At 36.3% G+C, this 14,353-nt stretch overlaps 1 protein-coding gene across 1 annotated transcript in view; it reads left to right on the forward strand.

Annotated features, from left to right (window-relative positions):
• Nucleotides 1–14,353, forward strand: part of LOC126203093 (protein still life, isoforms C/SIF type 2) — a 582,152-nt gene that overhangs the window by 521,302 nt on the left and 46,497 nt on the right. Inside the window, exons 12-13 of the mRNA XM_049937336.1 lie at nt 1,909–2,017; nt 10,501–10,680. Coding sequence (XP_049793293.1) covers nt 1,909–2,017; nt 10,501–10,680 — 289 coding nt within the window. The remainder of the gene's footprint in view (nt 1–1,908; nt 2,018–10,500; nt 10,681–14,353) is intronic.

Raw genomic sequence — 14,353 nt, forward strand, 5'->3', positions numbered from 1 at the left:
CAAGTGACTTCTAGCTTTTCCCTTAACTATAAAAAGACTGAAAAAGACCAGATTTCATAACAGGGAAGGCATTTGACAGAGCAGCTGTGCACCACACCCAAAGAGGATTTCCAGTGATACTTCCAGCAGTAGCAGCAGCATTGGGAGAGATGTGCAGAAACTGAATGGGGCTACTTTGAAGGTTACTAGAGTCAAACAACTGTATATGAATAAAGATTAATTTTATAAAATCAAAGTCAGATATGTCTTAGCACTAGACTCCAGTCCTGGAGGTCCCAGGTTCAATCCCTGATGGGGATGGGCTTTTTTTTGTTTCAGTCCCTCCAGTATGGGCCCAGATCCACCCAGCCTCACATAAAAATCAAAACCGTGTATCTTTCCGACAGGTGAAATGAGGGCAGGGTGGGAGGCCTGCCACTCTATGTGCAGTATGGACAGTAGGCTGGTCATGGGCTCCTGCCACAGACTATACCTGTTTTATATGTTTATTAATATTGTGTCTCACAATGATGATCAGCAGTTGGTTAGTTTTCATATACTTCACTTAACAGAAATTTTAAACTTACTTACATGTGCCAATAATTAGTAATCACATAGCACAAGATCACTTGAAAATATGAAGATTGACACAGAATTTTACGTTCTTAATTCTGGGTGTTGACTGACTAATTGAGCAAACTGACTAATAAGTAACATAATAATTACTTTCTTTGTCATTGTATGTGTATTTTTTTAAGATTTATGTCCAGATGACTGATTTAACAGAAAATTACATGTGTACTGTTACATATAAAACTTTTACATTTTAGATATTAAAATGAAAGGCAGCGAAAGTATAGAATATAGATTCACGTTAGGCAAAGCCATTATTTTTTTTAGACAGTCAGCTGAATTTCCATTAATTGGTACAAATAAATAATTGTTCCATTTTATGAGGAAGAAATTTGAGAATTCTAATTTTTTGATTAAAACATCTTATAATCTAATGTATTATTCAAGGAGAAATATACATTTTAAGAAACAGAAAATGTAGGACGTGACAATAACACTGAAATTTTGAAAGGATTACATTTAAGATTCTAAAAACTCACAATTTTGAATAAAGATTAGTTTTGACTTACACAGTTTTCATAAGATAATACGATCGTTAGAAAGATGGGAATGACAGCTTGCAAATAAGGTATGTCGGTCCTCAAACAAACAATTATTAGTGGGGTTGAATTTTGACAGTGGACTTGGTTTTCACACACTGTAAATTTTGAATGACTTGTCTACACTACTTATTATAAGAAGAACATAATGTACTTAATAATAAAATTTTGAAAAATAATTTAACTACTACACCTAGTTACATTTCAACCACTCTCTACTGCCACCAAATATACTGCAACATAATGTATATAATAGCCTTCAAAGTCAGCTGTCTTGGAATACTGAGGAAACTTATTTATTTTGATTGATTAGATTGAAATGTACCTTTGTTTCAATTGCCTTCTTACGAACCTTTGCCCATCAGCTGTTGAATGTTTCCTCCTCCCTGGATCTTCTCTCCAGTTCAGAAATGATGCTACTTGGAGCATTAAACTGCTTGCTCTCCTCACTGCACATAATTTTGTACAAAAGTATTCACTGAAGCATTTTACTTCTCTATAACTCATATACTGTAAACCGAATGCACACACACACTCAGGACCACTGCATTTAAGACATGTGCCCACAGGAACTGTTGCTATTACACTAAGTGCTCTCATACTGATGTGCTCTTGATGTTGCATGTTTTTGTGTATTAACTTCTGTGACAGTCCAGTCTGCACATTGTCTCCATGTCAAATAATCTTTTTGTGGATCTCAAAGACTCATTAATGTATGAATATATTTTTTTCTGATAATATCTTTTTTCTGTTTCAGAATGTTCTTTTCTCTATTGGAAATGCATTCCTATTATACGTAAACCACTTCAAGCTCTACAGCTCCTTCTGTGCAAGTCATTCAAAGGCACAAAAAGTACTACACCCTAGTAAGTAATTCAGTAGACATAATTGTATTAAATGATAAAATATGTAGAGTTTTGAGTTTAGGAAAATGTGTGTGTGTGTGTGTGTGTGTGTGTGTGTGTGTGTGTATTATTTCATGTGTCAAGAGAAAGTCATTTGAGAAATTTTTAGTTTTATTTTATATCTATACACTAGTCATACAAAGTAACTACCAATGAATTTTTTTCTTTCAGATTTTTGCATGTTGTGCTCATGTTAAATCAAGGAATCACAAAGTCAAGTTGTGAATGTATTATTTACAAATCAAGAGCAACTCTTTGGTTTTTTATTCTCTATCTATTCACTTGTCTCATTAAAAGTAAATCAGTTTTCTGAATCATCATACAGTATGCAAAATAAATAACTTGTGTGCAGATGTGCACACGCGCACACACACACACACACACACACACACACACACACACACACACACACACACACACACAGGTAGTAGAACATTCATAGATGCAGAACACAAAACAAGACATGGTTATTTTACAGTATCATTTCTAACAGATAATTAGTTTAAAAATGCTGCTGAATTTTGTTACTGTTATTTCATCCTTTTCTTTCAATCCACATAATAATTTTTTTAATATTATTAAATATCCTAGCCTTATTAAACATATAATTTTTAACTGCATAAAACTAATGAAAGGAAAAGCTAATATGTGACCTAATCAGTGGCATATACAGGAAAATCTCAAGGAGGGGTTGCTAACAATATCTTGAGCTACCTTTACTTTTGCCATAATAAAAAATAATCAAGTCACAAGCAAAGTATAAAAAAGTTTTATTTAAACTTATTACACACATACACAAGACAATGCCATATTATGATATAAAAATGTTACAATTGTGGTACTCTTCTTTAAATGATGAAGTCTATGCACCTAGTCTTCCTGGCAAATTGGTTTATTACATTGTCAATAGGACAGTCAATGTCAGGGTGAGTGTTCAACAGAGCTAAGCTATTAAGTCAATCCTCCTTCATTGTTCACCTCTGCCATGTGTTTGTACACCACAATGTTGAAAAACTTCTTTCTACTGTACCAATAGATGAAGGTAGACAAGCAAATATTTTGTACAGTGTGCACAAAGTAGGATAGTCAGATCTAGGACAAACAGGCAATGCGATGCGTGCATAACAGAATCACGATCATTAAGGGCATTTATGCTCATTTTCTTGTATTGAAAAATCTCTCCCATTAGTCTCTTTTTAAATGCAAAGAGTGATTCTTATTCAATAACCGTAGTTCAGTTAAGCACTGATTCAATTTATGTTCCGTGTCTTTGTCTGCCTGTAAGACAAGGAACACTGATCTCCATGTCTAACTCCTCCATAACTGCCTTCACCTCTTCAACAATACGAGCAAAGTGGCTGTCAGTATTAGCTCTCATGCCGTCATACAACCTGAGTGTCGAATCTAGATTTGCTTTTGCCATCATGATGTCCAAGCCAGGATCCTGTAAGATTTTGCTGACTGGATATGTTATGCCCATAATGTCACTCAGTGTAAACAGAGTGATAATAAACTTGCAATTAGAGAGAGATCGAAGGAGAATATCAGCTTTGGCAGCCATTGTTCTATCCTTCCAACACTGTATTTCTTTAAGAACTTTGCAAACTGTTCTGAGATCAGCTGCGAATTGAATAATAGCATCATGTCGCTCAACCCATCTCGTTTGACATTGTGACTGCAGCAAGTGTTTTAGGTGACTCTTCAATGTTGCAAACCACTTGCTAGATGCTGTAAAGAACGATACTGCTTCTTCAATAGTACCAAGTGAGTTTCCCACACTTTTAACTTTACAACTATGAGAGACAGTGAGGTTGAGCTGATGACTTCAACATGGTGCTATTTGCGCATTGATAGCTTTCTTTTTTGTTGTAGCCACAGCTCCTGACTTAACTGAGCAACCATCACAGCCTACACCCACACAGTTCTTCAGTGACAGAGAAAGGCTATCCATTCTCCTTAGAATTGTAGTACCTAATACTTCACCAGTAATGCTATGCCCTTCATCTTGACTCTCTTGAGGGTCATCATCTATGTTTCCACTAAAGTCATTGACTTTATGTATGTCAATGAAACCCAAAAATCTTTGTGTAATTTGCCGTCACCATCAACATATCTTGCAGCTAAACTCAGTTGAAAGATGTGCACTATGTCCATAGTGTCATCGAAGATTATGCTGTAATAACGAGAGTCTTTGATTTCCTCCAGTATTCTCAATAACATCACTGTTTCACAGCATGAAATAAGTTTGTTACATGTTTTACTTATGTAAGTGGCATTTGCTTTAGTGGTCTCAGTGTGATGTTTTAGTTGCAAGTCCCCAGCAACATTTCTGAATCTTAGAAGAGCTCTAAAGTTTTCCTCATTGCTCACTACACTTTCACGATCACTTTCATTTTCTAATAGACTCCCATCATCACTATGCCCCTGCAGAGGAATATTTTGCTTGCCATGAAATATGGCTGCTTTTACTATAAGTACTATCCAGTCTCTGTATTCCCTAATGCTTTCCATTCTCTGTCTTGACAATTGATTTATGACCTCAAGTTCACTGTTCTCTTGTATTGCCAACTATAATTTTGAATCTGTTGATGCTTCAATGTGGTACTTGAGCTGAAAGTGGGTCTCAAGGTCACCATCTTTACCAGTAAGTTTGGCAAACTTTGTTAGTGGTATTTCTTGGCAATAATGGATTTCTTTCCTCCAACCATTTTATTATTCACAAAAACTGAACAGTTAATGCAAAGAAGTCCCTTTTTAACTTGTGAGAACATCAGTTGTGGATACTGTTCAACATGCACTTATCTGTATTCAACCCGTCCCCCTTGTTGTGCTCAGAAGTAGGAAAGATATAACCTTTTTCAGGTTTCCTTGGAGCTGTGAGAATCTTGTATTTTATATCATCACTAATATTTCCTGACACTAATATATCCAAATAATCACCAATATCCATGGGATTAAAGGAACCAGTCAGTGAACTTTGTTGTGGAAGTTTTGACAAAATGCTGGGCTCTACATGTATATCTGGTGGTGTTTTTGTGGCTGAATAGTGACTGGACTCATCAGATGTTTCCACTTTTCTTTTTCTTATTACATAATGATCCATTTTAATATATTTTTGTGAAATAGGTAAATTAGATGCCATTATCCTCGAATAAAGACTTTATTCACACTGAAAAATGCAACACTAGTACACTTAGCACTGAAACACACACGTTACACTCTGTATATTTCTAATATCACTAAGCACAACACTAACTGAAGTCCTTGGTAATAGCCAATAATCACAGTTGTTCACTTTTTATCACTTCCAAGTTATCGCGACAATTGTAGCTTTCAAACTGACTATATATGTGGCTCTGTTGTTTTGAGAACATTCACTGCCAAAATGTTCACATCCAGACTTTTATGGAGTATGAACAAACACCTACTGTGAAAGCGACAAGCCAATATACACCTTACCATGTATAATATAAGGGTGAGGTTACAATGATGACATCATCAGGCAATTTATGTGTCTAGAACTTTTATTGTTGATTCTGTTCCTTTTTAGTGCATTCGATAGAAGGCCTATATAGTAACAATGCAGTTTTAGGAATCTTCTCAAAAGTCACTATTACCTGAGGTAGAGATATACTCATCAATAGTTTCCCATACCTAACTCATATTACGAATTAGGTATGGGAAACTATAGTTATTTTATTAGTAAAAATTTTGTCATGAGTCTCATAATAATATTTTTACTGAGAAATTGCTATGAATTACTATTATTAATACTTTACAATCAACTGATCACTCTCACTCTTGGCTAATCTTCCCACTTGCTTTTGCTACAACTAGGACTTTTTACTTATTCATTCTTCAGTCTTAATATTTCTGCTTCTGAATGTAAACTACCTTCCTATTCGACGAGTAGTCCATATTTATAATGCTACATATCAAAGGTTCTCTGTACAAGAAAACAGTAGAATATTCATGACTTTTCTTGAACAAATGCCAGACAGAATAATCTATCGAGATCACTAGAATGCCCGGCGACTTTTCCTGTAGGTATGTGTTAGCTGTCTTCGTGCTAGACAGAAACGTACAAAATACAATGATGCGTATACGCATGCTACATAGGAAAGTATAATTACTCGATAACTTGATTCAGTCAAGTCGACTGACGAAAGAAACAAATGAACAGCGTAAGGGCTGACTGGCGGGGTGGCGCAGGTGACAATGTGGGTGGCCCCACAAGGGGGGGCATGCTCCCCACACTCCCCCAATATGTATCCGCCACTGGTCTAATTTAGCAATATTTTTGCGTGTAACATTTTCATGACAATTTTCTGATTAAGTCTATAGTAGAGTCTGTAGTCTGACATATATGGGACTGGGAAATGTCAGATGAAAGAAATTGTCAGATTGCCGGGTTTTCAGTGAAAAATGCTGTTTTCTTTTTTTAATATTTAAACATTTAATTGACTCACAAAACAAAACAAAAATCCTTTGTAAAACTCTTTACATACAAAAACAATACTTTATGTACATATTTATAGCAACAAATATATTGATTGAAAAAAAAGAACAATTTAATTTTTAATGTAGTTATCATTTTTATGTTCATCTTCATCAATTGGCTTCTGTGATATGAAGTCATCAACCATTGTTCATTTTTAAGATCAAAATGATTTTTAAAGCTTTCTTTTCCAGCCTCCTTAAAACTAAAACATCAGCTGTTTCTATGTCATTCTCCTCAGCCCATGTGATGCATGTATTGAATACCCTACCAGCATCACAATGTTATATGGTGTGTACTGGCAAAGTTTCCGATTGTTGTTCATTGTCATATGTAGTTAAGTTGGATAATCTTATTATCACTCATCAGCTGACAATTTCCATTTCTGAATAACCAGTCATTTACACGTCTAACAGACAGTGTTTCAGATTTATTTGAACAGATATCGTCAATTGTCTCCTGGAGCTGCACGAGTTCCTCATTTTTAATAGGTTCAGCATCTTCCTCAATCCCTTTACCTTCTTTAAATCGTCTTTTGTACTCATTTAGTAAAGGCAGATTTGGCCACAGTTTGACCCAAGCAGATACCAACACTTTAGTTGAAACACTTTCCTAAGTGCAAGCAAGGTTGTAAACAACGCTTTAACATTTGCTTCTTTTAATCATTGAATAATACTTTTCTCTTTGCTAATTACACTTTACAGAAAGCTTGTTTCGTAATGAACCTTAACAGCCTGGACAATATTCTTATTCGTAGATTGTAGCAAAGAGGTTACATCTTGGGGGGGGGGGGGGGAGAAATGTCACCTTGATCATACCATCTTTGGATTTAAGTTCATCTTCATCTGGATGTCCAGGGCTGTTATTGAACACCAACAGAGCTGTCTGAGACAAATTTTGCCTCTTGTGGAACTTTTTGACTGGTGGCATGAACTCCTCATGAAACCACTCACTGAACAATTCCCGTGTCATCCGAGCTTTCTTTTCATGTTTATATTTGACTGTTAGATGTGTTGGATTTTTGATAGCCCAAGAAGTTTTTTGATTTTCCTATGACAGCTCAAGTTTCTGCGTTCCACTAGCATTAGAGCATGGCATAAATGTGTGCCTATCTTTAGATATTTTTCTGCCAAGAGCACTTGCTTTTGCTTTGTGGACAAATGTTTTGTTGGACAAAAGTATCCAGAACAATCCGCTTTCAACTGCGTTATGAACCTCTTCAGAACAAAGATTTAATTCTTCTAAAATTTACTTGAATTTTTGTTTTATACAGCTCTACAGCTGCTTTGAAGTCACAAGAGATTTTTCTCCTGTTGTGGTTAGCAAGTGGACCCCAAATCTTCTTTTAAAACTTGTGTAGGAATCACACTTTTTCATAATTCCTTTATAAAAAAAATCTCATTTTCTATTTGATAAGATCTCTTGAAATTGGAGTGTGTTTACTACATTCCTGAAGAAACCATGTGTAAAGTGTGTCTTCTGTTAATAGGAATATGCAACACTCACTAACACTATCACAGTCAAATTAAAAGAGGATACTAATTCGATTGCACAATGTATATAATAATCAACAGCTGGTGGCTGACAACGTATTGTTTACTAAGCTATTCACTTGAAGTGTTCATGTCACGTGATCTTGGCTCCTTGTGTCGGATTACTGGATGTGTCGGACTGGTGAAATGTTGGATTATAAGTTTGGGTTGATTTGGGGAAAGAGACCAAACAGCGAGGTCATTGGTCTCATTGGATTAGGGAAGGATGGAGAAGGAAATTGGCCATGCCCTATCAAAGGAACCATTCCGCCATTTGCCTGAAGCGATTTAGGGAAATCACGGAAAACCTAAATCAGGATGGCCAGACATGGGATTGAACCGTCATCCTCCCGAATGCGTGTCCAATGTGCTAACCACAGTGTCACCTCGCTCAGTTGGATTATAGAGACTCTACTGTATTTTTATATCAGTTTCAGTTGCAACATGTTTTAATTGCAGATACATTTTTCCACTCATAATGATTAACATTAAATCCGATAAGTAAGAAAATCTTTCATGTTATTTTCTCACCTTTAGCCTACTGTATTAGTGTATTATTGCATTATGGACAAGGAGATGGGCAGATTACTTTGTACAAAAGCTTTCTGTACTTCCATTGTGGCTGTTTACTCTTATTTAAAACTATTTTTGTGTCCTGTACTGTGATATGAGTGTCATTAATTTAACAAAGTTTTTTTGAGATATGGACATCATCAACAAGTGTGTACACTGATTAATTTGCAGAGGACCATGCGGATCATCTGTTACTAACTTCAGAGATTGCAGTACTTATGCTTTATAAAAACATTTTCATTTATTGCCCTATTTCCCCAGAAAATACATTTATTCCTACACTAGGGAATATAAATCTCCATAGTGTAATAATAATTTTATTTAATTTATTTAAATAAGGGATGGTTTTATAGAAGAATTATGCTAAATTAAATTTCTTGTTAACTTCACAAGAAATTTCTTCTTAACTTCACAAGAAATTTAATTTAGCATACTTCTTCTATAAATCCATCCCTTATTTAAATAAAGTAAATAAAATTATTATCACACTATGAAGTTAACTAACTGCATTTATCCCATATACAGGCGCACTCTCGAGGAAAATCGCCCGCATTTTGAAGAAACACCGGGTTGGAACTGTGTTTTATCCTCCGAATAAAACTCGTGCACTGCTGGGGAGCGCTAAAGATGACCTCGGTTTGAGGAAGGCCGGCGTGTACCAGATTCCGTGTCAATGTGGCAAGTCGTATATTGGTCAGACGATGCGTACCGTCGAGGATCGATGCCGTGAACACCAGAGGCACACTCGACTGATGTATCCGAGCAAGTCGGCGGTCGCTGAACATTGTTTGTCGGAAAATCACGCTATGGAGTATGAACGCACGAGGATTCTGGTACAGACTTCGAGATACTGGGACAGCGTTGTTAGAGAGGCCATCGAAATTCGCACCAATGACGACCTCATAAACCGTGACTGTGGCTATAATCTTGGCAAGGCTTGGGAACCAGCGACTGGGTTAATCAAGAGTAAATCGAGCAAATGTATAGTTGTGACGACCACAGCGGACAGAGCCATCACACCGACGTCATCTCAGACACCGTCACAATCTGTTCCACCGCGCGACCGTGGCGCGGGGCGCGGACGGCAGAGTAAGCGCGCCGCGGGCGGAGGGTATTTAAATCGGCCGCCGCCGCGACCGAACCCAGTTCGCCCTGAGCAGCCATAGTGTACGGATCTCTGTGCCGGCACGTTCACAGGAGCTCAGTCCGTCAGTTCACCTGATGATGGCGACATGTATGATCGCCGAAATATTGTGCCCGTTGGACACTGTAGACCGGCAGTACACCCGTGGATATTTTGGTTCTTAAACTGTCTTCTTTTCCTCTTTTCAGTGTGTAAAACTTTAAGAAAGAAAACATTACTCTTTACAATATGTCTCTTTATATCTGATCATTTGATTATTGTATTCAGTTCATTTCATTGTACTGAACTTTACTGTATGTTTACTATAACTGGCACCTTAATATACCTTTCCCCTTTCTTGTAATTACTTTCCAGTTATGTAAGAATAAACTTACCTTTCAAAAAGAAACGGTTACTCTCATTTGCTGTCATTACTTGCAGCCAGTATGTGGCAGCTGTGTTTCTTTCCTGTGTGTCACGCACTGACGCATTATGAAGATATGAGTTACATATATCAGTGAAGTTTATTGGCTTTTGTTTGTTTCATGATTGAAGATTTATGCACGGAAGTGCTTTGGGTCTTGAAGTAGCAATTACACTCAAAACTAGTGTCTTAAATTTGTGACAGATTTGAAAGAGACATTCATCATGTTTCTAAATGAAGTATAGACTTAAGATGTGCAACATTTACTGTTTATACAAATCTTATTTGCCTTAGATGAGGGTAACCAAGCACTGCAAGAGTTCCTAGCTGCACGTAATCCAAGACAGCAGCATTCTTCCACTCTGGAATCATATCTCATCAAACCAATCCAACGAATTCTTAAATATCCACTTCTACTGCAGCAGCTGCGAAACTTAACAGATCCTTCTTCAGATGAGCATCAGCATCTTGTTGGTAAGTACATTGTTTCACTTGCATAATGTATTATATACTAAATAAATCTGTAATTCACAGAAATGTGGCATTGTGTTGCCAGGGCATTTTGTGTTATGACTTTCTAAAGAAAGCTCAGTCTGAATGAGGTATTTTATTGACATGACAAGCATCTGAACATTATAGATGTAAAAAAGTGGCCTCCTGCAGTCCAGCCAATTATATCCATAAATTAACTCATCTGCTCTTCAGTTTAGAGAACTAATCAGTTTTACTGTAACTGAAATGCATACTAAAAATTTGGAATCTCATCCAGAATTTTTATAAACTGAAATCTATTCATCACCACATGTATTACTGAGGAATGCTCAATCTTTTTAGGCTTGAGATCTACCACATGCGATTTAGTCAATTGAGAGATCTAATGATTTAAAAATTCATAAAAAAAGTTTAAGCACAAAACAAGACTGTAGCCAAAATTAACTATTTTAATTTCACAAAATACATAAAAGGTTATTTTCTTGCCATCAGAAGCTGTAGCCTACTACTCAGTTTTTAAGATCTTACACACGTGAAAAAAAAAAAAAATTAAAATATTCACCATCATAAATGTTGGAAAAAGGGTTAGTGAGATACCTGGCTTTGCATATTGTTGATAAGTATATTAAGCTGCCAAATAATTTGTCAGAGCCAACCTCACCCGGTCTGAAAGATGAGTGTCAGTCAGTTTATTTCTACACTTTGATTTCACTATGTTCATCGTTGAAAATGTTACCTCACATAGATAAGTTGATCCAAAAAATGATAAAATGTACAACATCACTTTAACAATGTTATGGTAGGATTTTATACTCACTATTTTTGTATTGTGACACATCATTTTGAAATCAAATTATTTCCTCTTCAAGTTCAGTTTCACTACAAGAGAAAAGAGTACACATTTTATTTGAAATATTTTTCACATCCACTTTCTGGAAAGTTGAGCTGACATATTGCTTTGAAAATCTGAAAATCAGTTTTCAAATTCTATCTTCAGTGCAACCGTGCTGGCTGTACATGTCTCTGCAGTTTCTTGATCCAGTAGTGTTTGTTGATCCCACAGTTCTGACTGTATTTGAGGAAACTGTTTCCCATTTAGTTTCTGAAACTGTACTACTCAAAAATCAAGTTTTCGCACAAAACACTTTATAGAAATGTAATCATTATGATGATTTGTTTTTTTTATTTGAAGTTCTTTGTTTCATTCATTTAGTTTTACTGACATAGCATCTGCAAATGGTAGATCCAGCAATGAGCTCAAATCATACAGTTATGAATAATCTTCCTCTCTTTCAGACACAAAAGATTTTATCGCTGGTAGATTTTCTCTAAATCTGTTTAGAAGCATACCTCTTCCCAGCCATCAACCTTCAGTGTGCAATAGCAGGTCTCTGTACTGGCTATTCAATTCTTCTAATTTCAATCTAAACTTTGTTCTCTATAGTGATTGTGAGCGAATTGAATTCACAGTTTTTGTAACATTGCTCCTAACATGTACAATTCTCAAAATATCTCCACAAAGCACTTGCCGATGCACAAGATAACGATATTTAAAGAAAAGCAGGAACGATTCGTTGTTTGCATGCCAGGTAATAAATCATTTGTGTTTCCTTGCCATACAAGGCACTCCATCAGTAGTACCAGATGCAAGTTTTTGAATCGGAAAATCATATTCCAAACTGAAATATGTGAATGCATTGTAAATATCTTCTCCTCATATAGTGTCTTTCAAGGTCAAAGTTGTATGTCAGTCTTCTCTTACACTGAAATCTGAAAATACCAATCATAAATTGAGGTGGATTGTTTCCATGTACTGACACATCTAACTGCATTGAGAAACAAGCAGGATTGCAAATCTATGATCAGTTGACATTTTATAATTTCTGCCATTAATTCCACTTCTCTTGTTATAGTAGGTCCTGACAGAGGCATGTCTCTGATGGTTGATATTATCTCTCACATGTTTTTGAATGGGGAAAACAGGGACTCACTAGCTGGTAGAAAGAAGTCCTCGACATCAGTGCATCAGCAAAGGGTTTTTCATGTTTCATGAGTACTTCTGATACATGAAATTATGCAATGTTTGATGAAAGACTTTTTTGTACAGGCTTGACAAAAAATTACTGCCATGACTGTAAATTACTTTTAAGATTAGAAAGTTTCTTGCCCCTCAACCCACTACCAACAGCTGCTTCCAATTCAAAGTCTTTGTGGACTGCTCTGAAATGGCATTCTTTGTGGGCTGCTGTAAAATGGCATTCAGTAGTGTTCTTTTTAGGTATGGGTAAATTAGCATTATATACCAAACATATACACGTATCTTCATGCATTGTAACAAAAAACTGTTCTTCCCACTCAGAATGGAACTAGTATATTTTCCTGTGGTTAGCTGCACTTATTTTTCACAAAGATGTTACATCTCCATGCATAGCAAGCATTAAAGGTGATGAAATGCAGATGGAGATAAAAGAGGCAAAGATAATGTGGTCAGAAATGAGGCCTACGAATGCCATGCAAAACACTCATTGTCTACAAACTAGCATTTTATAAAAACAGTTCCTTTAAACAAATTTTAAACAAAAGGATTTGAAAGACTGACCCATAAAGCCATGGCGATTGAATGGGTGATCGTGATCAACAGGTTGAACACCCCTGTCCTACAGATATGTTTTTATACTGTATACAATATGGAAATCAACATCGAAAAATCAAAAGTGATGTGCAGATCAAAATGTGAGAAACACTTGAAGATTACTGTTGACAATTGGGAACTGGAAAATGTGAATCAGTTCAAGTACCTGGGAAGTTTTATCACAAAGGATGCCCAGTGCACCAACGAAATCCGAGCAAGAATCGCCATGGCCAAAGCTGCTTTCAACAAGAAGAGGACTCTGCTGACCAGCAAGTTGAGTTTGGCATTGAGGAAAAAACTGATAAAGTGCTACATTTGGAGCATTGCACTGTATGGAGCAGAGACATGGACCATGAGAAAGAAGGAGAAAAAATACTTAGAGAGCTTTGAAACGTGGTGCTGGAGGAGAATGGAAAAGATCAAGTGGACAGATCGCATAAAAAATGATGATGTACTGCGAAGAGTAGCAGAGAAGAGAAGTATTCTGCGTACAATTCTTCAGAGAGAGGCCAACTGCATTGGACATGTACTTAGACACGAGGGACTCATACGTGATGTCATCGAAGGGAAAATCAGAGGAAACGCAGGATGAGGAAGAAGAAGAATTCAACATCTGGAGGACATGAAAGGTGGAAGGAGATACAACAGACTGAAGGAAGAAGCTGAAGACATGGAACAGTGGAATCAGAAATTCTCCGTACGAAGACATGGACCTGCCACTAGGCAGAATATTACATAATAATAATAATAATAATACAATATACTGATTGCTGTGTAGTTAATTATCAAACAAATTCAATGTTCATCTCTCAATCTGTTTTGTAAATCCCACAATATAAGGTTATTCATAAGCTCCAGTAGATTTCAGAAGACAACTGCATGAAAATTGCAAGACATACAGAAAAATCATGAATATCAATGGGTGGATCATCTCTCCAAGTTTTGATTTGTTATTCACATTGTGGCATAGTTGCAAAGTGCATCACTAAAGGGCAGGCATGTCAGAAAATGGTGTGTAATGGA

The sequence above is a fragment of the Schistocerca nitens genome, chromosome 9 (genome assembly GCF_023898315.1).
Source record: "Schistocerca nitens isolate TAMUIC-IGC-003100 chromosome 9, iqSchNite1.1, whole genome shotgun sequence".
NCBI lineage: Eukaryota > Metazoa > Arthropoda > Insecta > Orthoptera > Acrididae > Schistocerca > Schistocerca nitens.